Source organism: Oncorhynchus masou, chromosome 9 (assembly GCF_036934945.1).
Source record: "Oncorhynchus masou masou isolate Uvic2021 chromosome 9, UVic_Omas_1.1, whole genome shotgun sequence".
Taxonomy (NCBI): domain Eukaryota; kingdom Metazoa; phylum Chordata; class Actinopteri; order Salmoniformes; family Salmonidae; genus Oncorhynchus; species Oncorhynchus masou.
In genome coordinates, this window is record NC_088220.1 from 50,125,190 (window position 1) to 50,150,905 (window position 25,716).

General features: G+C 45.3%; 1 protein-coding gene across 4 annotated transcripts in view; it reads right to left on the minus strand.

The window, feature by feature from the left end:
• The window catches only part of LOC135546122 (leucine-rich repeat and fibronectin type III domain-containing protein 1-like protein), a 113,218-nt gene that overhangs the window by 21,355 nt on the left and 66,147 nt on the right, over positions 1-25,716 (minus strand). For all 4 annotated transcript variants that reach the window (XR_010456544.1, XM_064974289.1, XM_064974286.1 and 1 more), the window contains exon 3: positions 23,741-25,146. Coding sequence is in view for 3 of the 4 variants with exons in the window: in XM_064974289.1 (XP_064830361.1) it covers positions 23,741-25,122 (1,382 nt within the window). In the remaining variant the exon portion in view is untranslated. The remainder of the gene's footprint in view (positions 1-23,740; positions 25,147-25,716) is intronic.

The window sequence follows — 25,716 nt, forward strand, 5'->3', positions numbered from 1 at the left end:
TTAAAAAGATGAGAGAGGCCTGTAATTTTCATCATATGTACACTTCAACTATGACAGACAAAATGAGAAAGAAAATCCAGAAAATCACATTGTAGGATTTTTAATGAATTTATTTGCAAATTATGGTGGAAAATAAGTATTTGGTCAATAACAAAAGTTTATCTCAATACGTTGTTATATACCTTTGTTGGCAATGACAGAGGTCAAACGTTTTCTGTAAGTCTTCACAAGGTTTTCACACACTGTTGCTGGTATTTTGGCCCATTCCTCCATGCAGATCTCCTCTAGAACAGTGATGTTTTGGGGCTGTTGCTGGGCAACAGGGACTTTCAACTACCTCCAAAGGTTTTCTATGGTGTTGAGATCTGGAGACTGGCTCGGCCACTCCAGGACCTTGAAATGCTTCTTACGAAGCCACTCCTTCATTGCCCGGGCGGTGTGTTTGGGATCATTGTCATGCTGAAAGACCCAGCCACGTTTCTTCTTCAATGCCCTTGCTGATGGAAGGAGGTTTTCACTCAAAATCTCACGATACATGTCCCCATTCATTCTTTCCTTTACACGGATCAGTCGTCCTGGTCCCTTTGCAGAAAAACTGCCCAAAGCATGATGTTTCCACCCCCATGCTTCACAGTAGGTATGGTGTTCTTTAGATGCGAATCAGCATTCTTTGTCTGCCAAACACGACGAGTTGAGTTTTTACCAAAAAGTTATATTTTGGTTTCATCTGACCATATGACATTCTCCCAATCTTCTTCTTGATCATCCAAATGCTCTCTAGCAAACTTCAGATGGGCTGGACATGTACTGGCTTAAGCAGCGGGACACGTCTGGCACTGCAGGATTTGAGTCCCTGGCGGCGTAGTGTGTTACTGATGGTAGGCTTTGTTACTTTGGTCCCAGCTCTCTGCAGGTCATTCACTAGGTCCCCCCCCCCCGTGTGGTTCTGGGATTGTTGCTCACCGTTCTTGTGATCATTTTGACCCCACGGGGTGAGATCTTGCGTGGAGCCCCAGATTGAGGGAGATTATCAGTGGTCTTGTATGTCTTCCATTTCCTAATAATTGCTCCCACAGTTGATTTCTTCAAACCAAGCTGCTTACCTATTGCAGATTCAGTCTTCCCAGCCTGGTGTAGGTCTACAATTTTGTTTCTGTTGTCCTTTGACAACTATTTGGTCTTGGCCATAGTGGAGTTTGGAGTGTGACTGTTTGAGGTTGTGGACAGGTGTATGTTATACTGATAACAAGTTCCATCAGGTGCCATTAATACAGGTAACGAGTGGAGGACAGAGGAACCTCTTAAAGAAGAAGTTACAGGTCTGTGAGAGCCAGAAATCTTGCTTGTTTGAAGGTGACCAAATATTTATTTTCCACCATAATTTGCAAATAAATTCATTAAAAATCCTACAATGTGATTTTCTGATTTTTTTTCCCCTCATTTTGTCTGTCATAGTTGAAGTGTACCTATGATGAAAATTACAGGCCTCATCTTTTTAAGTGGGAGAACTTGGTGGCTGACTAAATACTTTTCTGCCCCACTGTATGTATATACTGTATTCTGGTAGGGTAGGAGTGGTATACAGAAGACAGCCCAGTTTGGTAAAAGACCATGTCCATATTATGGTAAGAACAGCTCAAATAAGCAAAGAGAAATTACAGTCCGACATGAAGGTCAGTCAATCCGGAAAATTTCAAGAACTTTAAAAGTTTCTTCAAGTGCAGTCGCAAAAACCATCAAGCGCTATGATGGAACTGGCTCTCATGAGGACCACCACAGGAAAGGAAGACCCAGAGTTACCTCTGCTGCAGAGGATAAGTTCATTAGAGCTATCAGCCTCAGAAATTGCAGCCCAAATAAATGTTTCACAGAGTTCAAGTAATAAACACATCTCAACATCAACTGCTCAGAGGACACCGTATGAATCAGGCCTTCATGGTCAAATTGCTGCAAAGAAACCACTACTAAAGGATACCAATAAGAAGACACGAAACACGAGCAATGGACATTAGACCAGTAGAAATATGTCCTTCTGTCTGATGAGTCTAAAGTTGAGATTTTTGGTTCCAACAGCTGTCTTTTGTGTGACACAGAGTAGGTGAACGGAAGATCTCCGCATGTGTGGTTCCCACCGTGAAGCATGGAGGAGGAGGTGTGATGGTGTTGGGGTGCTTTGCTGGTGACAATGTCAGTGATTAATTTAGAATTCAAGGCCCACTTGGCCAGTATGGCTACCACAGCATTCTGCAGCAACATGCCATCCCATCTGCTTTGCGCTTCGTGGGATTATCATTATTTCCAACAGTACAATGACCCAAAACACACCTCCAGGCTGTGTAAGGGCTATTTGACCAAGGAGAGCGATGGAGTGCTGCATCAGATGACCTGGCTTCCACAATCACCCGAACTCAACCCAATTGAGATGGTTTGGGATGAGTTGGACCGCAGAGTTAAGGAGAAGCAGCCAACAAGTGCTCAGCATATGTGGGAACTTCTTCAAGGCTGTTGGAAAATAATTCCAGGCGAAGCTGTTTGAGAGAATGCCAAGAGTGTGCAAAGTGTGCAAAAGGGTGGCTACTTTGAAGAATCTCAAATATAAAATATATTTTGATTTGTTTAACACTTTTTTTGGTTAATACATGATTCCATGTGTGTTATTTCATAGTTTTGATGTCTACACTAATTATTATACAATGTAGAAAATAGTAAAAATAAAGAAAAAACATTGAAAGAGGAGATGTGTCCAGACTTTTGACTGGTACTTTATATTTTCCTATATTATTTTGCCCTAACCCTACCATGTCTCCCCTAATTGGAGTAAACTAATGGACAACAACTCTTAGGCTTCTACTTCCATCTTATGCATACTATATATACATTGAAGGACACATTATAGTTTACATTTTTATATTTTGCTTGTTTTTAGTGCCATCCTTCAGCTACACTCAACCCCTCCCACCTATTTCTGAACACTATCCAGTTTTTAAATCTATTTAGGCATATTTTTCAACTGTGCTGTGATGTTTCACAAAAGTTCTGAACCTTCCTATTCTGACAGATACTACATATTGTAAATTAAATATATATATATATAAATATATATTTTTGGTAAGAGTATTATTGTGTTATTAATTGATTGACTATGCCTTTTAAATTCACCTGGCATTGCTAGCGTTAGCTCCAGGTAAATGTTGCAATTCTTTAGACTTTTCTGTACCTGTGAACAAGCTACATATGTATGGACAGTACCAAAACAAGTGATCTCTTCGCAGGAAAAGCTGCAGAGCTGGGATTGTTGTCTCCCCCATATACTGTATATAACATTCTATTGCTTGGAAGTATTTTGTATAATAATTTAAATAGAAAAACTCTTAAGTTTGAATCTGGCACTGTTTTGTGTATCAGTTCATAAACCATGTGCCATAGAATAGGGAAATAGAAAATTTCTTCCCAACTATTTTGCGATCGATTTGGCACAGCTGTCAATTTTTTGTCCTTAAATGGAACTGGTATACTTTTTTATTTATCACAATTTTGGTCTTTAATGCAGGGCCGACAGACAAGACAACTTTCTCCCCTTCCATTTGTGGTAATCCTGCAATTAGTTGGTTGTAATTTTGAGGAGAGCAGACATTTCCAACTCCACCAGTCCTATTCATGATATCATTAACACAGATTATACATATTGTTTCAAAAAATGAAGTTTCTCAATTAGTATATTTGAGTGTAATCATAATATTTGTCATTATATATATATATATACACACACACAGATGAAGTCGGATGTTTACATACACCTTAGCCAAATACATTTTTACTCAGTTTTTCACAATTCTTGGCATTTAATCCCGGGAAAAATTCCCTGTTTTAGGCCAGTTAGGATCACCACTTTATTTTAAGAATGTGAAATGTCAGAATAATAGTAGAGAGAATGATTTATTGCAGCTTTTATTTCTTTCATCAGATTCCCAGTGTGTCAGAAGTTTACATACACTCAATTAGTTTTTGGTAGCATTGCCTTTAAATAGTTCAACTTGGGTCAAACGTTTTGGGTAGCCTACCACAAGCTTCCGACAGTTGGGTAAATTTTGTCCCATTCCTCCTGACAGATCTGGTGTAACTGAGTCAGATTTGTAGGCCTCCTTGCGCGCACGCGCTTTTTCAGTTCTGCCCACAAATTTTCTATTGGGTTGAGGTCCGGCCTTTGGGATGAAATGCCTTGACTTTGCTGTCCTCAAGCCATTTTGCCACAACTTTGGAAGTATGCTTGGGGTTATTGTCCATTTGGAAGACCCATTTGCGACCAAGCTTTAACTTCCTGACTGATGTCTTGAGATGTTGCTTCAATATATCCACATCATTTTCCTCCTCATGATGCTATCTATTTTGTGAAGTGCACCAGTCCCTCCTGCAGCAAAGCACCCCCACAACATGATGCTGCCACCCCCGTGCCTCACGGTTGGGATGGTGTTCTTCGGCTTGCAAGGCCCCCCCCCTCCCTTTTCCCTCCAAACATAACAATGGTCATTTTGAGCAAACAGTTCTATTATTGTTTCATCAGACCAGAGGGCATTTCTCCAAAAAGTACAATCTTTGTCCCCATGTGCAGTTGCAAACCATAGTCTGGCTTTTTTTAATGGTGGTTTTGGAGCAGCGGCTTCGTCGTTGCCGAGCGGCCTTTCAGGTTATGTCGATATAGGATTAGTTTTACTGTGGATATAGAACCATGGGACCATGACGGCTGTATGGTCCCATGGTGTTTTCCTTGCGTATTTTATTTAATTTTTTTACAGATGAACTTGGTACCTTCAGGCGTTTGGAAATTGCTACCAAGGATGAACCAGACTTGTGGAGGTCTACAAGTTTTTTCTGAGGTCTTGGCTGATTTTTTTTTTCTTCCCATGATGTCAAGCAAAGAGGCACTGAGTTTGAAGGCAGGCCTTGAAATACATCCACAGGTACACCACCAATTGTCAATTAGCCAATTAGCCTCAGAAGCTTCTAAAGCCATGACATCATTGTATGGATTTTTCCAAGCTGTTTAAAGGCACAGTCAACTTTGTGTAAACTTTGTGTAAACTTCTGACCCACTGGAATTGTGATACAGGGAATTATAAGTGAAACAATCTGTCTGTAAACAATTGTTGGAAAAATGACTTGTGTCATGCACCAAGTAGATGTCCTAAACGACTAACAAGACATTTGTGGAGTGGTTGAAAAACAAGTTTTAATGACTCCAACCTAAGTCTTCAACTGTATAACATATGTTAATTCCCATCATCAGTCTGAGTTGAGTTCACCTTAGCCTAGCTAAGTGGACTGGAGCTAGGCTTCTAGAAAATAAGCTGTGTGCACAGCAACAGTCTCTCTCTCACAGCTATTCCATCACCATGTATCGTATGTTACCACTCAAATTTATGGGAAGAACTATGGGCAATAGCACTGACTTAGTTGATTTGACCTTGACTGGGATATAAAGTATATTTTAGTTGACATGCCTGTGTGATGTGTCTGAAATACATAAATAAACACGTATTCAATTCTGAATCATAAGCTCTTTGCTCTTACCACAGAAGTAAAACAATTTAATAAAGACCACATATGCCAAACATGCTCTGAAAAAGTAAGTTTGCAATCTATCAATTGAAAAATGAGTTGTTTATACAAAACTTTATTGCATTTGGTCACCCCCAAAATTAGGCCATTAAATGGTTAGTTACTTAGTTGCATCCTTCCTCAGGGAACTGTTTATGGATAGCTGACAACAGGGTGGCAGGTCTTTAGATGTGCTGCTCTAGAGTTCCATAGCCCAGAAGACTCTCCTGGGGACAGAGGGATGGACACGTTAGTTTTTTAAAATACAAGTCTGGGAAACTTTTACAGGGAGGAGAGAGCATGTGTTTGAGTGAGTACATTAAATCTAATCCCAACCAGTGGCACAGGACAATATGCTATGCTTTCACACCGGCAGACTGCCACAGTGAAGGAGATTTACAGAGTGAATCAAGTGTACTGTTACGAGTGGAGCTTACTTCTATGTGCTTTGGAGAGATCTCAGGTAGTTGGTCAGCGGGCTCTGGAGGTCATTGGACCATTCTGTCGCTATGGTAACTGGAGAGAGACGGAGGTAGTGAGTGTGTTTGAAATACAGTCCTCACCCCTGACCTCCCACTGGCCCAGGGCGTTCTTCCTAAACCCTGGAATCACAGTCTCTCTGACAGGGAGTTACTCCAGGATTATACAGGTGTATGGTGTACAGGGCTTATCCACTTATATGAGTTGAGTATTATTACTCTTGATACTCATAAACAGCATCATGCAATTTAAAGAAAAACAATATTATGACTTACTGACAGAGTGTTTGTTCCTATGTTCCTGCTGGTAGCAAACCTCAACCTGTATGCAGATAGATGCCACCATTCTACAAGGCAGGATATTTTATCTCCACCAGGCTCAAAGAAAATCAGACGACGAACCTGAAGAGATTAACAAAAGAAAATGGTGCCTGCATTTAGGGTTCATGTATTAGTTTGCCACTTTCATGATTCATGTCTGTAAATGACAACAATAGAGCTGATTAAAAAATATATGGCATGCCATCCAATCAAATTATATTATGGCACAAGGTCCAGCTCACGAACAATTTCTACCTCAACTTATTCCATCACAACATCATGCTCCTCCTTATTTTACTGTAGTTAGTTAACTTCGATGCCTGTGATTGTTGAGACCCAATTTGGCAGCCAAACTGCCTCAAAGATGGTGATGTTGGAAGAAATTAGCTTGTCAACATGCATTGCTTTTGACACATGCTACGATTCTTGCTTTACGTCTTACCGTCGGTAGCTAGACAATAATAGTTTATGATAGTGGCAGTTTAGTTTATCATCTACTGCAACCAGCTATATGTAAAACTGAAAGACTGGCTGTAAAACGCAACAAGCTAGCTAGCTAACTAGATAACCAACAAGCTAGCTAGCTACTGTAGCTGGCTTGACACTCACTCCTTAACGTTAGCTTACCATGCTTTTCAGGACAACTCAACATTCTTCTTGCCAATCCCTTCGAGTCCTTCTTGCCTACTCCTGTCTCTCAGTCTTCTTCTAGGTTCAAAACGTTATGGATGTAGACAGTCCGGTGTCTTATTGTCAAAAAGCAACCCACTCATTATACAGCCGCCTGGTGCAGTCAATGGCTCAGTGTCCCAGAGCTGGTCACTGGCTCAGCGGCATCGATGTTATCTCAGATTTCCCAACGTCAAATAAAAAAGTGACATATCACATTGATACATATCTGCACTACATATTATTGTTGGGGGGGGGGGGGGTGATAATGTGAAACATGGCATTTCACATGACGTGACATGAGTCTTGATGGATTCTCGCTGTTCATGTGTGAATCTATCCACGAAAGATTAGCTAATACAGAACACATCTAAGGCCAGCGCGCAGGTCAGGCATGACCAGCCTCTCAAAACAAACAGCAATTATTTCATCATTTATTCATGGTTTAACCTCGGTGCCCTCTACCTAGTGGAGAGGGAGCACTGTAAACCATGCTAGGTTTCCCCACCATGCTAATCAGAGTGAGCGCTTCAGCTCTGCATCATATGATGAGCAATGCTCAACAGGGGTCAACAACAGGGCTCTTCAAGCTCTACACCATGCACTTCAGGTAAATAGGAATAAATATGAATGGTTAGAAAATGTACTCGTCTGAATAATTAATTTCCCTAAGCACTCAGCACAAAATGGCAGTATGTTGACCTTTGCCCTGCAACCTGGTTCTGAAGGTCTGGCTCAGATTGGGGTGTCAGAGTCCCCTGGCCATGCAGATGGTAGGTGTGCGAATGCTATGTTATTGTATATGAGCCTAAACAGTTATTTTGTCATTCTCTCTACCGACTATTCAGCATGCTACCATTTCTATCCACACATGCTATAGATCTCATCCATGACTCTCCAGCATTCACCTAATCTGTAAAATACACAGATACCGCGTACATCTTAAAACACACACTCTCAAATCAGCAAACTACAGTAAAAAGCTATCTAAGGTATTACCGAATTTTAATGTGGCATCTGTACTACCCTCATAATCGTCATGTGTCATTTTCCTAGTACAGATTAAGCATCTATTATAAATTCCTTTAGTGTGTACCAGAAGATAAAAGCACCAGAGATACTGTATGGTGATCCAATGGAATGCCCATTCCCCATGTAGCCTTCGATGAATCAGTGGCGGAGTTCGTTTTGCATGGCTCGGTGCTTTGGGTGGGTGAAGATTTCAATTAAGGACCAATGGAATGGTCTATAATGAGCAAACTCTCCCTACCCGGGGCACACAATACGAACTCAACCATTGTCACGACGCTGCAATGCAACCAACCAACCAGCCAGCCAATGATAAACATCAGAGACCCGTGAAACCACTGCAACAGCCTTGAGATCCCACAATCTACCCAAATTAACAGCCAGACGATTCCATTCAGCATTTATCCCCAGATGAGAGACAGTCGCCATCACCCACAAAAAAAAACAAAAAAACAAACAACCGTCAGTATATAGAGCCGACAACAGTCAGTCTCGCTAAAAAGAACTGGGGGAGAATCACAGCCAGGATGAATAGAGTTTTGATGGCGTATCAGTGCCCCAACATTAGGAGTTATTCATATTCCCAGCGCAACGCCGCCTTCAACCGCCGCGGTGTAGGGATGGGATAATTCATTGTCTTTATGGAAGAGGAAGAGATAACAAATCCCCATGTGGAGGATGTGCGATCATTTTAGCTTCAGGTAAACAGTGTGGCCTCGTATCTTCACAGGGGCATCCAGACTAATTTGAGGGAATGAAAGAAACCCCCTCAGTGACAAACACATGGAACCCACGGCCATAGAGCAGACTGGCACAGTAGACCATGAGAAAGGGCTTCATGGATTGGGTTGCGATGACAGTGGCACACAAAGTGAAACACAAAAGCGTACATTGGCTTCAGTAAGAGACTTTGGCAGAGGCAAAGGTGGTGCTTGTGCCAATTTTAAGATTGGGGGATCTGGGTGAGATGTGTGGTTGGATGTGTGTTGCTGCCCATCTGCCAGTGTCACTCCTCCCCTCCCTCCATGTGAATCATCGGTGGCCTGAGATTGCTGCGGTCCTGCGGGCTCGGCCCACGCTGATAAGAGTTAACTCTGCCCCCCCCCCGCTAATGTGGAATGGTGCAGAGGATGGAGAGTCGTCACCTGCCACGGACAGACATGTTACCGATACGGAGGGGAGAATCGCAGGATAGTTTGCCAGACTCTGAGCGAGTCAGAGCGAGTCAGAGCTGGCTGGTATTGCTTTGGGATAGGCTCCTGTAATTGTCATGGCCATCATCCTAATTATAGAAGCCAACAATGTCATCACAGTCATTGCTTTCAAGCCCGTCATCTATTTCACGCTTCTGGTTGTCACCATCAACGGCTGCACCATCAACAGCCGAACCATCACCTGCACATCACCTTACCACCATATGAAAACTCCCGGAATAAAGTTGATCAGATCCATTGTCATCTGTGCGCCGTCGATATCGCATAACGTATATGCACCCGGCAGGTAGAGTAAAAGAAAAACACTTATCTCCGGCTTTTATTCCACTGAAAGAGGAGGACATTTGTGTTAGTGCTAAGTGTGCGGTAGCTGATAAAATGGAGAATACAGTACATACCGGCGGGATCAGAGATTAAGAACAACAGAGGGAATAAAAGTAATGTATCTTTCCTCTCTGCAATCGCTGTAGGCGGTCATGCTAAGAGGGCACATTTATGCAATTAAAGTCTGTGTGTGCCGTTCCGCATGCAAGAGACCCTGCTGACAATGCATTTGGCTATCCTCGCTTCGCGAGTGAGTGAGGAAGCTTTATGTACATGCCATTAGGCTGGGTAAACACATCAGACCCTGAATTATGTGATGGACAACGCCATTAAAACAATCTCTTTAATATGTAACTAACATACACGACTAATGTGTCTGTTCTTTTTGTGATTGAATGTTTTTTTTTCCCCCATTGTTTCCAGTAAGGTGCACAAGACAGGAACACATGGACAAAGAAGCAAGTGACAAGATCGAAGAAAGCATACAGTTCCCATCCCACAGGACTCCCCCCCCCCAACCCAAAGTTACATTAGCGGTTCACGATAGCAGTCTTTTTTTTACAGTCATATGCTGATGCAAGAGCAGATCTGTTTCTCTCACCCGGCCAATGTATTCGTGCTACAGATATTTCCATGTTTATAATGTAAATGAAGGATAGCACCCACTGTTGCCTGTTTAACGAATGCGGAGCCTGCCAACGTGAGGCTGTCATCTTCTTGACTGCTGTTAATCCAGCCAGACAAATACGTCGCTGTCTGGCAGATGGGTCTAAAGTTGTGTCATCATTTAACAATGAAACAGATGGTGAACATGGTACACTTCTACACATTATATCAGAGAGACCGGAGGAAACAGCCCCAGAAACGTAAAACCTCTGGACATTACCAAACCTTACGAAAGAAAATCGATTCTCAATTTTGATACAGTTCTAGAAACTTAATATCATTTCACAAATATATACACTTACTGTACACTGTTTTAAATCTGCTTCATCACGGTTGCAGCCGACAGTATTGTTCAGTGAAAACACGCTTCTGATGGCCTTCAGTTGCACACAGGTGTTCGGCGCATGCGAGATAGCAAATTAGCACAGCTGGTCCCTCTGTCTCCCGTCTCTCGTCCGTAAACTCACGCTGCAACATGGGAGATATTGTCGTGTGGGAACATTAACCATACAAAAAGGTGTATATTAATTTAACCTTTAGTTTAAAAAAATAAATTACTTCTGGCTGATATGAAAGAGAAGGTCTATCTCCCAAACCGTACAGCAAGCGATGCATGTTAATGTTCTGACCCAGCGCCAGGAGTCTTCACAAAAATGACCTGCAGTCGGTTAGGACGTCTACTTGGTGCGTGACACAAGTCATTTTCCCAACAATTGTATACAGGCAGATTATTTCACTTATAATTCAATGTATCACAATTCCAGTGGGTCAGAAGTTTACATACACAAAGTTGACTGTGCCTTTAAACAGCTTGGAAAATTCCAGAAAATTATGTCATGCCTTTATGCCATGTCTCCACCTCTTATTGGAGTCAATATTTCAAGCCCTACCTTCAAATCAGTGCCTCTTTGCTTGACATCATGGGAAAATCAAAAGAATCAGTCAAGAACTTTACAAACGCCTGAAGGTACCACGTTCATCTGTACAAACAATAGTACGCAAGTATAAACACCATGGGACCACGCAGCCGTCATACCCCTCAGGAAGGAGACGCGTTCTGTCTCCTAGAGATAACCACATGACCTTCTCCCATTCCTCCTCTGGATCATCCAGATGGTCATTGGCAAACTTCAGATGGGCCTGGACATGCGCTAGCTTGAGCAGGGGGACCTTGCGTGCGCTGCAGGATTTTAATCCATGACGGCGTAGTGTTACACTAATGGTTTTCTTTGAGACTGTGGTCCCAGCTCTCTTCAGGTCATTGACGAGGTCCTGCCGTGTAGTTCTGGGCTGATCCCTCACCTTCCTCATGATCATTGATGCCCCACGAGGTGAGATCTTGCATGGAGCCCCAGACCGAGGGTGATTGATCGTCATCTTGAACTTCTTCCATTTTCTAATAATTGCACCAACAGTTGTTGTCTTCTCACCAAGCTGCTTGCCTATAATCCTGTAGCCCCTCCCAGCCTTGTGCAGGTCTACAATTTTATCCCTGATGTCCTTACACAGCTCTCTGGTCTTGGTCATTGTGGAGAGGTTGGAGTCTGTTTGATTGAGTGTGTGGACAGGTGTCTTTTATACAGGTATTGAGTTCAAACAGGTGCAGTTAATACAGGTAATGAGTGGAGAACAGGAGGGCTTCTTAAAGAAAAACTAACAGGTCTGTGAGAGCCGGACTTCTTACTGCTTGGTAGGTGATCAAATGCTTATGTAATGAAATAAAATACATATTAATTACTTAATCATACAATGTGATTTTCTGGATTTTTGTTTTAGATTCCGTCTCTCACAGTGGAAGTGTACCTATGATACAAATTACAGACCTCTACATGCTTTGTAAGTAGGAAAACCTGCAAAATCGGCAGTTTATCAAATACTTGTTCTCCCCACTGTAGCTACCATAGAATTTCACAAAATGTAACAACATAACACATCTGGTTATGAAACAACATGGATGAAACTGGAAGAACCTCTTAAGTAACAATTTCTTACAGACAATGCAACTGTAGGATAAACCATAAAGGGTGGCAGTAGATATTGGAGGGAGGGGTTTAATGTTCATCTTCTTGCGCCATCTTGTACTTGAATGACCTCTAACCTGTGATCTTCTTCTTCTTCTTGTGGCTTTCTGGCAGACTAAATGCTGTGTTGCACAATTTGGGGAAAACCTAAATTGCACCACCGTCTAACCCTGCACCCTATCCCCCAAAATCCACCACTCCTTCCTGCTACTGTGTCCAATAACAATCATACACCAGACCGTCGACATGGGAAGAACTTCCTGTAGAATATTCTGCATGACAAGAAACTTCCTGTAGAATCTTCTGCACTAAAATCTCTCACACCCAAATATGTCTCCGCATCTGTAACTACCACATCTATGTTCTCTGATTTCAGCTCCATTTCAGTGCAGTGCAATTGTTCACCATGGCTATAAACGCAACTAATCCAACCATACTAAAACTCTCTCTTCAGGCCTACTCACTGGGAGGCTCCCAGTCCACTCACTCACCCTTGGGACATTCTCTACTCTCTTCATTGCCTCAGCATAGGACATTTCCTGCCCCACTCGAACTCGGGCAATCTCAATCTGTCTCTCTCTCTCTCACAGGGTACTTTGGGTCCCCAGCTGCATGGGCACCCACACAGTAGATTCTCCATCCCGACTGTACACTCCCTCTGACTATGCCCTCATGCACATTTCTCACATCTTGGGATCAGTCTACGCACTGCTGCAACATGTCAGAATCCTTGGCACCTAAAGCACCGTAGGGGGTTCGGAACATAGGCCCTCACAGAATAGCAAATATAAAACCAACCTGAACTTATCAGGTAGGCACTCTGTGTCAAAGCTCAACAAGACAGACAGGGTATCCTCAGTCACGCCATTGCCGTCGGGTCTACGTCTCACAAACACTAGGAATATTCTATTTAATTTGATCCGCCTCTACACTCTACGCTGCCCCACTGATCATTCCTTTGAGAGGCGCCCTGCTCCGGAGAAAAACATCACACTCCCTCCAAAAGGCTTCTAACCTTGTCACATGACATGAGTCATGGCAAATAAAAGGCAAATATTTGACCAGTAGTTGGCAAGAAGCCACAGAAACATGACAGTGGCCTTGTGACCACCCTTGGTTGAAGTCAGGACATGGTTTTTGCAGCACCTGAGTCACACTGGGTCCAGTAGCACTTGCAGTTACTACATTTCTACTCTTCCCCAATGTTTTGTGTTTGACGTGTGTGTGTGTGTATGTGTGTGTGGTGTGTGAATGTGAGAGAGAGTCAGAGAAGGTATTTTTTGTATGTGCCACACACACACACACACACATCCACTCGCACACCGACGCACACACACAATCGTCTGGAGCATCTGCTTCCCTCTGTTGGGTCCTCAGGTGGCACACAGGGCTAGTTCAGCCCACTTACACTGATGGCCATCTGGCTTAGGCTATATAAGTGGTCCATCAGTTTACACATGGCAGAGAGACTCCCTGCTAGGCTGCCCTCAACCCATGGTACACATTCCTGCCACCACTCAGAGTCTTATGATGTGCGTGTTCACCAGACAAAACCTAGTGTCCCAAAACCAAATCCTTCCAGCCATCTCAAACTGCCCATACATTTTAGCAGAGCCCCAAGATGGAGACTATTTATCTCTCGTTGTTTCCAGACAATGAGAAGTAATTGTACAACGGCAGAGCTACAGTAAGAGCTGCACAGACACATAAAACACAACGACAGTACACATCTCTCTATGGACGAGTTGCGAATCGATAGATTTGATGAATTGGGGGATAAATATGGCACTGCAAGTGGCTTCCTCAAATCTGCCCGATTACACGAAGTGGCTTTGAGCTGAAGAGGGTGTAGGGAGTGTGGGGCTCAGAACACCTTAATGCCTTGCAGAGAAATCCCAGTCATCCACAATCACTAAGGGGCTTAGCCACAGACTTTGAGAAGAAACACCCCAAGAGCATATAATGGATTTACTATCAGCAGTCCTCTCACAAGTGTGATTGTACATTGGCTTAGTTAAATTGAGTATTTCACGAATGAAATCTGCTTGGAAAACTTCCTGAAAATCATTGTGGGACACTTTCTGGGAGAGGACAAGTGGACAAAGTCAGCTTAAAAAGTTCATTTGTTTTTGTATGACTTCACAGTGCTTGTGTGCTTCCTACGTATTTGCATCAAACTGTTTCTGCGCTGGATTGTAACTTAAAAGAGCAGGTGGGTACTTCGTATAACATTCCCGCTAACCAAATTAGTGTAATGCTTCGTTTGGTTGAAATAGTCAAATGAGTCCTGCAGAGTTTTCCCCCAAAACAAATTAGATCGTCTATTCGATTCACCACAACAGCATCACAAACGTAATAGCATTGACCTACGATACAATGCAAATAGTTTTAAAATCCCATGGAGGATAATTGGATGGCTTGTGTTTGTGTGTGCGCTTGTGAGAGTGCGCGTGAGCGAGGGCGAGAAAGAGAGAGAGCGCATGTGACTGTGCGTGTGCTCATGAGAAAGAGAGAGCATGCGACTGAGTGTGTGTGTGTGTGCGTGCGTGCATGCATTCACACCCGCGTGGGTGGACGTTCATGAAGGCGCCGGAACAGGGTGAGTGTTCATATTACTAAAGGGTAATGAAAAAGGCGTGGCCTATTGCCCATCATTTCCGGTGCATCAATACACCTCGACCCATCCTCCTCATTCAATGGCGTAGACCTCCGTTATGACATCCGCCAATAGGTAACTCGACCAGCGTCTCGCTCACATTCCGCTGCATTAAACTCCTTTACAACAGGAGTAGCCCGTCGGCGGCGGCCGTTAAAAAAAATCACTAACTGGGGCCAGCGCCTCCCTCCCTCGTTATCGCTACGGCTGCCGCATGTCTGTCTGCTTAATTAATCGACAAACTCTCAGGGATGGAGGAGGTGGCGTGTCAACGCCCATGATTAAAAATTGATCTGGGGCAGGGGGAGGATGATGATAACTCTGAGCAAGACGCCGGGGATTAGCACATGATTATGGGCCTGGGGAGGTGACAGGGCCTTTCGCTGAGCTCGGCTGGATTTGGACCAGAGGAGGACAAAGGGAGAAGTGCGGCGGTGACTGTGCAGTACAAAAAGGGCCTCACTCAAGCCCATGTAACTAGCTAGAGCCAAGTGGCATCTTTGAACTGTCGCCCTTGAATTCATTCATTATTTTTCATGGCTTGAGTACAATTGGCAGTCATTGAAGCAGGTATTTGGTACTTGTGTGAATGCCCAGTTGATGCTAGGGGGTGTTATCCAATTAGTTAATACTAAGTGAATCATTTAATTAAGAGACAATAGCCTAATGGTTAAGTAAGTGCGTAATGCCATGTGTGTGTGTGTGTGTGTGTGTGTGTGTGCACATATTACTAGAGAATTACAAACAAATGAAATAAGGAAGGCATGAGTTGTGGGTGAACTAACTACAGGCAAGACTCAGGCTCAGTAGAAGAGGGAGAAACACACTGCTCACACATTCTCCCATTGATTAATAAAAACATACCATGACTGGGGCTACAAAGCTACCCGTAATTTACCAAAGTTACCAGAATCTTCAGTGATTTTGGTAATTAACAGAAAATCTATGGGAATATATTGTAAATTCGGTAATGTATACTTGCAAATAGCCTAATTAATGAAGAAAGGATCAAGAATGGCATTATTTTCAATTCCTTCTGTAACTCGCCCAACTATTGAATTATTTTCACAGCTGTTACCAGTTTGACGCCAAAACATTGACAACAAATAGATATTGGCATAGTAAAAAAAAAAAATCATATGAAGGCTATTTAATGCTGCAGCCCTCATATTAAACCCCAACGGGTATTAATTAAGTTGATGGTTTGTATTTAGGATAATGTTTTACAGCTTTGTCCTATTTTTTCTTTGAAAATCATCTTAATAAATCATCTCATGTGATAAGGCCGCACAGAGAGCCAGGGATAATTACACACACTTCTGATATTATGAAGTACATAGATATTTTGTGATAGATTACATCGAATCCACGAAAGATACCAAAATGCTGGTAGTTTACTGGTAAAACCTCGAAGGTTTCCAGTAATATGCCCTGCCTTTGTAACCCGAACCATGACACAACATTCCTTTTTTTATTTTTTTTATTTAAGTTCAGGATATAATTGGATCATTCCAGAGTTGAAACAGGGATACCAGTGTGTGGTTTTTAGGATTATGGGTCATCTTACCACATAGTACACTCCCTGCAGCCTTCCGGCAAGGAGAGTCATGCTAATCATCCCATCAATCATTTACGATGGGGGAGTTACTGGCTTGGAGGGGAAGACTATATATCTAGGCTATTTTCTGCTACACGTTAGGGTTTTGGAGGGGAGAGTCTCTTCTCCACGCTATCTCCCAGTTCGCACATTAACCGTCTGCCAATCACCTCTGAGGAAGTGCAGCTTCCAGAACTATTACTTGGAGCCTAATGACATGCTGCACTTCCTCATCTTCATGCGAGGCCTTGGTTAAGCTCATAGTATCACGTGAGATAAAAGGTCTGGCTTCAAATTGAAAATATCCTCTATCGCCCACATGAGAAGTCAAAGGAGTCGGTCCACATTTCCAGCTCATTTCGTGTTGAGCTAAAACACTTGATCCCTCTGCAGTCTCGTCATAAACCTCGTTACAATCTCTTTTCAGAGAGTCATCTATTATTTATTCCCCAGCAACGCGATTGTCGCGTAATTGATATGCAGCCATGGTAGCATGCAGAGAACCAGGCATGTGTACATTTAGGGAGTTGAGTTTTTTGGGGGGGGGCGGAGATGAGACACCCAGATTGGTTCATGTCTGGGTCTTCTGGTAGGGGATAAAGCCAATCGTCCCCTTGCTGCCCTTTCCAGCAGAGACATACGTGAGGAGAATACACTAAGATGTATAAACATGGAAAAAGGGGGAACATCACCGGATTCTAAGAGGCCAGTCATAGAAAATGTGAGCAACACAGAGGAAGAAGGAACACTTCTAAGGCTAAGCTTATAGATTTAGAGTCAGACGTGGTATGGTACTTTGAAGAGCAGTGTGTGTGTGTGTGTGTGTGTGTGTGTGTGTGTGTGTGTGTGTGTGAGAGAGAGAGAGAGAGAGAGATAGAGTATGCACACGTGTATGTGTGCGTCTCTGAATTGGCTTGCACAACGAGCATAAGTGTAGTGCACATGGTTACGTGCAGATGAGCATATTATGTGTGATCTCACAAACACTAGCTGAAAGCTTCAGCACGGTGGACGCATCCAAATGAGATATCGCACGTGATGGCAGACTATCAGAATCCACAACCTCTTTTCCAGGCTGTAAATAACTTAAAAATGCCATCATGGGGTGTAACCTTGAATAAAGTGTTTCCGGTTGGTAGGCAGACGAGGAAGAGCAGGTTGGGATAACCATCTGTCCCACCTCAACATGCTCAACACAGCATCTGGTTTCATTTGGATTGGCAGGCCTTACAACCGACAGCTATTGTCTAATAGAGATTTCATAGCCTTTTTGTTTGATTCATTTTATCAGTTCAATCGACTGATGTGGACATATGGTCCCTTTTGCTTTTACACACATGTGTGTTTTGACTCAAATCTTCGAGAGTCGATTTATACAAATGCATGTTTTCCCAACGACATCTTACACAACGGTTCATGTTACAGTTATTGGCATCTGAAGACAGAAAACAAATGTGTGTTATGTTGCCTTTCTTTGTTGAAATATGCTATCGAAAGGCAGGCAACAACATTCTCTTTCTTGGATCTCTATTCGAGATCTCCATGCGAGAGCCAATACTATGTGAACCTGATGAGTCATCCTTTAAGCTTTGCAGCCCATGCCAGTTTGGAGGTTAGTTCCAATGAAACATAACACCGAGCACTGTAATGTACAGAGTCATTGACAAAAGAACAAGGTAGGCCGGCTCGTTCCCTCAGCCAAAACCGAGGAAACTAGTTAACCTTTATCTATCATTCTCTGTACAGTTGTTATGCTGCACCATCGTGCACAGTGAGACAGCCACGTTGATGGTATAACCCATTGCTCGGGAGAGGCTGTGTACAGCAACGTAATGCTCTTCGGTTTGATTCTATTTTGATTTCTCACGAGGCAATGCCATGAACATGTCATGTACAACACCAAAAGGAAATTACCTGTCACGTTCGAAAATCGGGGTCTTATCAAAACCATAATTTGGGGAATTCACTTATGCCACGCTCTGTTCCACGCCACGCTCTGTTCCACGCCACGCATCCTACTTTGCCAAGCCTTTGTTTAGAAGAATCCCTATGATTTCTTGTTTTTATTTGTTTAGACTATATATAGTCCTTATAAGGACTGTCTGAGAGACATCGCAGGTACACTTCAAGTAGACACATGTTTGAATAACAAATGATCCCACTGGGCCCAAACGTCCATTCAGCGTCGGTTCAATGTCGTTTCATTGAAATGACGTGGAAACAACCTTGATTCAAGCAGCGTGTGTCCAGTGGGATTGGCTTTGTCATAACCCAGAAATGTTAACTCAGAGGGGCCAATGAAAAGGCCCCAAATTAACAGGTGACGCATGTTGCATGTATACTGATGAACCACTCCGGTATAAAACGGAACTAAGTCCGTCAAGTGAGTGGATTGGCGAGCTCATTACAGCGAGCTCAATCTCAGCGACAAAATGTCTGCTCCCTCAAATCGTTCTCTTCGCTTCGTCCCTTCTTTCACCGCCTCCCCCTACAGTGCTCTTCCACCCATCCCTAATAGAACCTCAAGCAGAGGAGACTTAAAAAGTAGAGTATGAATGTGCATGTGCTACGGTGCCATTCTATTGCGGTGGGGGCCTTTACTCACCGGGGGCGCACCACAGAGCGGGGACTGAGAGGAGCTCGGAGGAGTCGGCGCGCCCCACAGTCCTGTAAAGTAGAGGCGTTAAGGGGAATTGAGGAGGAGTGACTATTGCCAATGTCCAGCTGGGTCCAATTGATTCCTGGTGACACCCCGCATGGAGACGCCATCAATGGCATCGATGGGCACCGCCCGAGTGACTGTGCCAGCAAATATACAGCGGGCCCTTGACGGACCTCGCAGCCGGTCCCGTGTGCTTCAAGCCTCATCCGTCTGATATGAACTGTCAATCACTCTCCGACATCAGAGGAATGGCGGGGGCCGTGTCCCAATACTGTCAAGCGCCTTCCTTTCATAGTCTCATTTTATTTTTTGGCCATTGACATGTGAGAGGAAGGCATTAATCAAATGGCCACCGGATTATTTACATTGCCCCCCCCCCCCCCTCCCGCCCCAACTGTTTTTTACACTGCTGCTACTCACTGTTTATTATCTCTGCATAGTCACTTCACCCCTACCTACATGTACAAATGACCTTAACTAACCTGTACCCCCGCACATTGACTCGGTACCGGTAACCCCTGTATTTAGCATCGTCATTTTTATTTGACACTTTTTTACTTGAGTTTATTTGGTAAACATTTTTCTTAACTCTTCCTTGAACTGCACTGTCGGTTAAGGGCTTGTAAGTAAGCCTTTCGTGGTAAGGTTGTAATTGGCGCATGGGACAAATAAAGTTTGATTTGACTTACAGTGTATCAAATCTGTCAAGTCATTTTAGATCGGTGGTCTGGAAGGAAAGGACTATCAGGCCCTAATTGGGTCAAAATGAACATTTGCTAGAAACATTTGGATGGAACCTGTTTTTTTATTTCTTTTACTGTTGTACAGAAATGCCTAAAATGATCAAGAACACATTTTGAGTAGGAGCTGGACCAAACCAAAGCGAACATAGAAGCTCATTTGCAACGGGCCAAATTAGCAGAAGGGTACCGACAGACATTTCAATAGCCCTAATGCGTAGCGAGCTGGCAGGACAGACCGTTCGTTCGGTCGACCCACTTCCTGTGGGCATGATACTGATTGGCTCTTAATAATCTTTGGGCTGCAGCATGTCGCGTACTGGGACCTGGCAGTGGCTGTTACGCCATTCATCTGCACAGCGTTCGAAATTTGTTTAGAAATTACAGCTTCAAGGTGTTTGTTGTTCGCTTGAGCTCTTCGTCTCTCCGAAACGTGTCCTTTATGCACATTCTTCTCTTCTTCCAAATCAATATGGAAGACAAGAGGCAGAGTTTAAGCAAGCGTTGCTCCCCAAGGGTCGAAAAAAAACCTCTGATTCATCAAAAAACAGAGAAAAATGGGTTTTTGTTTTTATGATGGGCTGTTTGAGAAATGTACTGTACTTGCATTTTTTTGTGTGGGTGTGTGTTTGTATTAGTGTATTGAACATCTTTGAGTGTACTATGTGCTCATAACCCTTCAGTGGGTGTGTAGAGAAGTGCAAGATACATAATATGCTATGTTTACATAACATAGGTGTATGTGTGCGAGCGTGCAAATGTTCGTGTGTCTGCGAGCATCCGTGCATGCTCACGGCTTTCCCGGACCAAGTAAATAAAATCAGACAACAAGTCAATGAGGAAGTGGGAGCAATGTTTAAGTACTTAGTCCTAGATAAATTCACCTATAGGAATTCACCTCTTCTGTCCCAGTCAGTTAATTGGCTGCCGTGTTCATTAGTTTAGGCTCCCCACAATATCTGCTCTTTATCAGAGCACAGACACATCAGTCTATAGAGACTGTGTACCTGCTCTGAAACCAGCCACAATACAAACTGTGTCTCCCTCCGTGCACAATGTTCCTCTACGTGTTCGGCATTCAAAATCATCCCTCCAACTCCCCGTGGTAACAGGAACCGCTTGGGGAATAGGTTTCCCCTGAAAACACCAAAGAGAGTGAAAATCCCTCTTTCTCTCACTCTGGCTGTGCTTTTTCCCACCGTGGGACAGAACCGCCTATCTTCAGTCACGAGGATTTGCCTCCAGGATCTTGACCCTTCTGCTGATTTGGCCCGTTGCAAATAAGCTTCTATGTTCACTTTGTTAGATTACTCGTTGGTTATTACTGCATTGTCGGAACTAGAAGCACAAGCATTTCGCTACACTCGCATTAACATCTGCTAACCATGTGTATGTGACGAATAACATTTGATTTGGGATACCCCTAAATGAGATCCCAAATCAATATGCCCCTCAGTGACAGCTGCCATTGATCAGAGCAGAAAAACTAAACAAGCCGCCTGCATACAGGCTTGGGCCAGGCCCTGTAAGAAGACGTGAGGATCCCTGGGCCAGGCCCTGTAAGAAGACGTGAGGATCCCTGGGCCAGGCCCTGTAAGACAACGTGAGAAGCCCTGGGCCAGGCCCTGTAAGAAGACGTGAGGAGCCCTGGGCCAGGCCCTGTAAGACAACGTGAGGAGCCCTGGGCCAGGCCCTGTAAGACGACGTGAGGAGCCCTGGGCCAGGCCCTGTTAGACGACGTGAGGAGCCCTGGGCCAGGCCCTGTTAGACAACGTGAGGAGCCCTGGGCCAGGCCCTGTAAGACAACGTGAGGAGCCCTGGGCCAGGCCCTGTAAGACAACGTGAGGAGCCCTGGGCCAGGCCCTGTAAGACAACGTGAGGAGCCCTGGGCCAGGCCCTGTTAGACAACGTGAGGAGCCCTGGGCCAGGCCCTGTAAGACAACGAGAGGAGCCCTGGGCCAGGCCCTGTAAGACAACGTGAGGAGCCCTGGGCCAGGCCCTGTAAGACAACGTGAGGAGCCCTGGGCCAGGCCCTGTAAGACAACGTGAGGAGCCCTGGGCCAGGCCCTGTAAGACGACGTGAGGAGCCCTGGGCCAGGCCCTGTAAGAAGACGTGAGGATCCCTGGGCCAGGCCCTGTAAGACAACGTGAGGAGCCCTGGGCCAGGCCCTGTAAGACAACGTGAGGAGCCCTGGGCCAGGCCCTGTAAGACAACGTGAGGAGCCCTGGGCCAGGCCCTGTAAGACGACGTGAGGAGCCCTGGGCCAGGCCCTGTAAGACGACGTGAGGAGCCCTGGGCCAAGCCCTTGTAAGACAACGTGAGGATCCCTGGGCCAGGCCCTGTAAGACAACGTGAGGAGCCCTGGGCCAGGCCCTGTAAGACAACGTGAGGAGCCCTGGGCCAGGCCCTGTAAGACGACGTGAGGATCCCTGGGCCAGGCCCTGTAAGACAACGTGAGGAGCCCTGGGCCAGGCCCTGTAAGACGACGTGAGGAGCCCTGGGCCAGGCCCTGTAAGACGACGTGAAGAGCCCTGGGCCAGGCCCTGTAAGACAACGTGAGGAGCCCTGGGCCAGGCCCTGTAAGACAACGTGAGGAGCCCTGGGCCAGGCCCTGTAAGACGACGTGAGGAGCCCTGGGCCAGGCGCTGTAAGACGACGTGAGAAGCCCTGGGCCAGGCCCTGTAAGACAACGTGAGGAGCCCTGGGCCAGGCCCTGTAAGACATTGTGAGGAGCCCTGGGCCAGGCCCTGTAAGACAACGTGAGGAGCCCTGGGCCAGGCCCTGTAAGACAACGTGAGGAGCCCTGGGCCAGGCCATGTAAGACAACGTGAGGAGCCCTGGGCCAGGCCCTGTAAGACGACGTGAGGAGCCCTGGGCCAGGCCCTGTAAGACGACGTGAGGAGCCCTGGGCCAGGCCCTGTAAGACATTGTGAGGAGCCCTGGGCCAGGCCCTGTAAGACAACGTGAGGAGCCCTGGGCCAGGCCCTGTAAGACAACGTGAGGAGCCCTGGGCCAGGCCCTGTAAGACAACGTGAGGAGCCCTGGGCCAGGCCCTGTAAGACGACGTGAGGAGCCCTGGGCCAGGCCCTGTAAGACATTGTGAGGAGCCCTGGGCCAGGCCCTGTAAGACAACGTGAGGAGCCCTGGGCCAGGCCCTGTAAGACAACGTGAGGAGCCCTGGGCCAGGCCCTGTAAGACAACGTGAGGAGCCCTGGGCCAGGCCCTGTAAGACGACGTGAGACTTGGAATGGAAATAAACACTTTTTGATGACCAAAATAATTCACAAATTACAGAACGGTCCATCAGCACATATCAGAGTGCTACAAAATCAAAATAATTGATATAAATTGATGTTGGACCTGGCATATGCAATGAGGGAGGCATCAAAACAGAAAATAAATCAGAATAAACCTTGGAACAAGGACGAAGAAGCGAAATAATAAACAAGGAGAGAAGAGAAGAAACATGTCTTCTCAAAGCAAATGAAAAATGTTCCTTTTTTATCTCTTGCAAATAACGATTACTAACTACCAACCTAATTCATTAACTCATTATAATTACATACATGTATACAACATGAAATGTTTCTGGTGTTCTTATGATTGCTACTGTTTAGCTGATAGACATCTTGCAATTGTATGTCTGTGAGTCAAAATGTAATTTCATCATAAAACCATGAGTAACTCATTAACATTTTGAAAGTTTTTAAACTCATTCTAACCAAGAGACTCCATCAGCCCTGTTCAGATCCCTATCCCTCCTCACCTGTAGATGAGCGTGTCATCCAGGGAACTGTTGTACTGGACCTGGTACATCTTAATCCCAGGGACGTGGTTCTGATATGGCCATTTGATCAGCACTGAGCTAGCTGTCAGCTCCGCCATCATCACCCTTCCCTCCTGGTTCCTCCGTGTGTCGTTGCCTGTGGCCGTGGTGGACTTGGCCGAAGTGAGGATGTCTGAAGGGCCAGGGTCGGGCTCCCGTAGCCGGTTGGTGCTGTTGGCCAGGTGGGGGAGGAGGTTGACCACCAGTTCCACCTGGCCCGTGGACTCCCCCGCCGCGTTGGAGGCAATGCAGGTGAAAGTTCCAGAGTCCTTCATGGAGGTGATGTTGATGTCCAGGCTGCCATTGCTGAAGGTGACAGTCCTTGATGTGTTGGAGATCAGACGGCCCTCGGGGGAAATCCAGTGAATCTCTGGGTCCGGGTCTCCGTTGGCCTTGCACTTCAGACTGGTTGGCTGGCCCTCCATGGTGAAGGTCTTGGCAGACTTCCTGGTCATGACCGGAGGGTCACAGATGAACTCCTCCTCTGGGATGGTCCAGAAGTACTTGGCTGTGAGGTCTGGAGGAGAGGCACAAGTCTCCAGGTCATCTTCCCTGGTCAGCCTCCTCAGCCACAGCAGCTCACAGTTACAGTGGAGCGGGTTCCCACCAAAACTCATCACCAATGACGACTGAGGGGATCCTTTGGCTTTCGCGTAGACGGGGATGCGCAGAAAAAGTGGATCCGGAGGGATCTTCTTCAGCTTGTTGGAAGTCATGTCTAGACGCGCCAGCTTGTGCAGGTTGGTGAAGATCCCTTGGGGCACGTGCTCTATAAGGTTATGGTCCATGTTAAGGGTGTTGACGTTGGTTAGACGACCTATCGTCTCCCAGGGGATGTCCACCAGGTTGTTGTAGGACAGGTCCAGGTCTTCCAGGGTTCCTGTGAAGTCGTCAAAGGCGTGGGGAGAGATATCGTGGAGCTGGTTGTTGGCCAAGATCAGGTGCCTAAGGTTGGTGAGCCCCCGAAAGTGGTCATCCCTGATCACACTCAGCCGGTTGCTGTCCAGGTGCAGCGCTCGCAGTCGCTTGAGGTCCTCGAAGGTGTAAGGCATGATCTGGCTTATGGTGTTGCGGGACAACGTCAGATGGATCAAACTAGTCATGTTGGCAAAGTCCCGCCTCCTTATGGCTGTGATAAAGTTCTCAGTGAGACGCAGCTCCACGGTGCGCCGGTCGATGACGGTGGGCACGAAGAGTAGGCCCGTCTTGGCACAGAGGATGGCCAGCGAGGGGGACAGGTTCTGGCACATGCAGCGCTTGGGGCACAACTGCCCCCTGGTGGAGACGGCCAGCACCAACAGGGAGAAGATCAGCCGGTCCATCCTCCCTCGGGCGTTCTGGGGAAACTGCAAGGCAAAGGAGAGAGGCACTGGTCAGGACATGTCAGGATGTGGTACTCCAAGCGGGGAATTGACTAGGTGAATCAAGATTTTATATCTACGTTGAGCTATTACAGTGGTCAAACTGAGATTAAATATCTCTATCAGCCATGATCGGAATGTAAAACAGCAGTGTTCGCCCTGCATTCAGATGATCAAAGCCAGTAAACGTATGCGAATACATTTCAACGAATGGGAAATGCCCTCAATTAAATGTTTAGCAAACACTGAAGCATAAGGCAGAGGTGACGTTACAAGCGAGCCAATTTTATTAACGGCTTGTTTCTTATTTTCCTCCTCATAGATACTTCTTGAAGATTTTCGGGAATCATACACATGGCATGCCAATATGTCCAATGAAGAGATAAAGGACAAAGAATAGGTGCGTGTAATTATAGCTTAGCAAATCGTTTAAATCAACATGCAATCCCTGGACAACGTTAGCTGGCTGCCATATCACAGTTTAAGGATTTACCACAGCGAGTCTACCTTCTGTGGATTATCTATCTTTTTTACATAGCTCCCTCCATCTCCAAC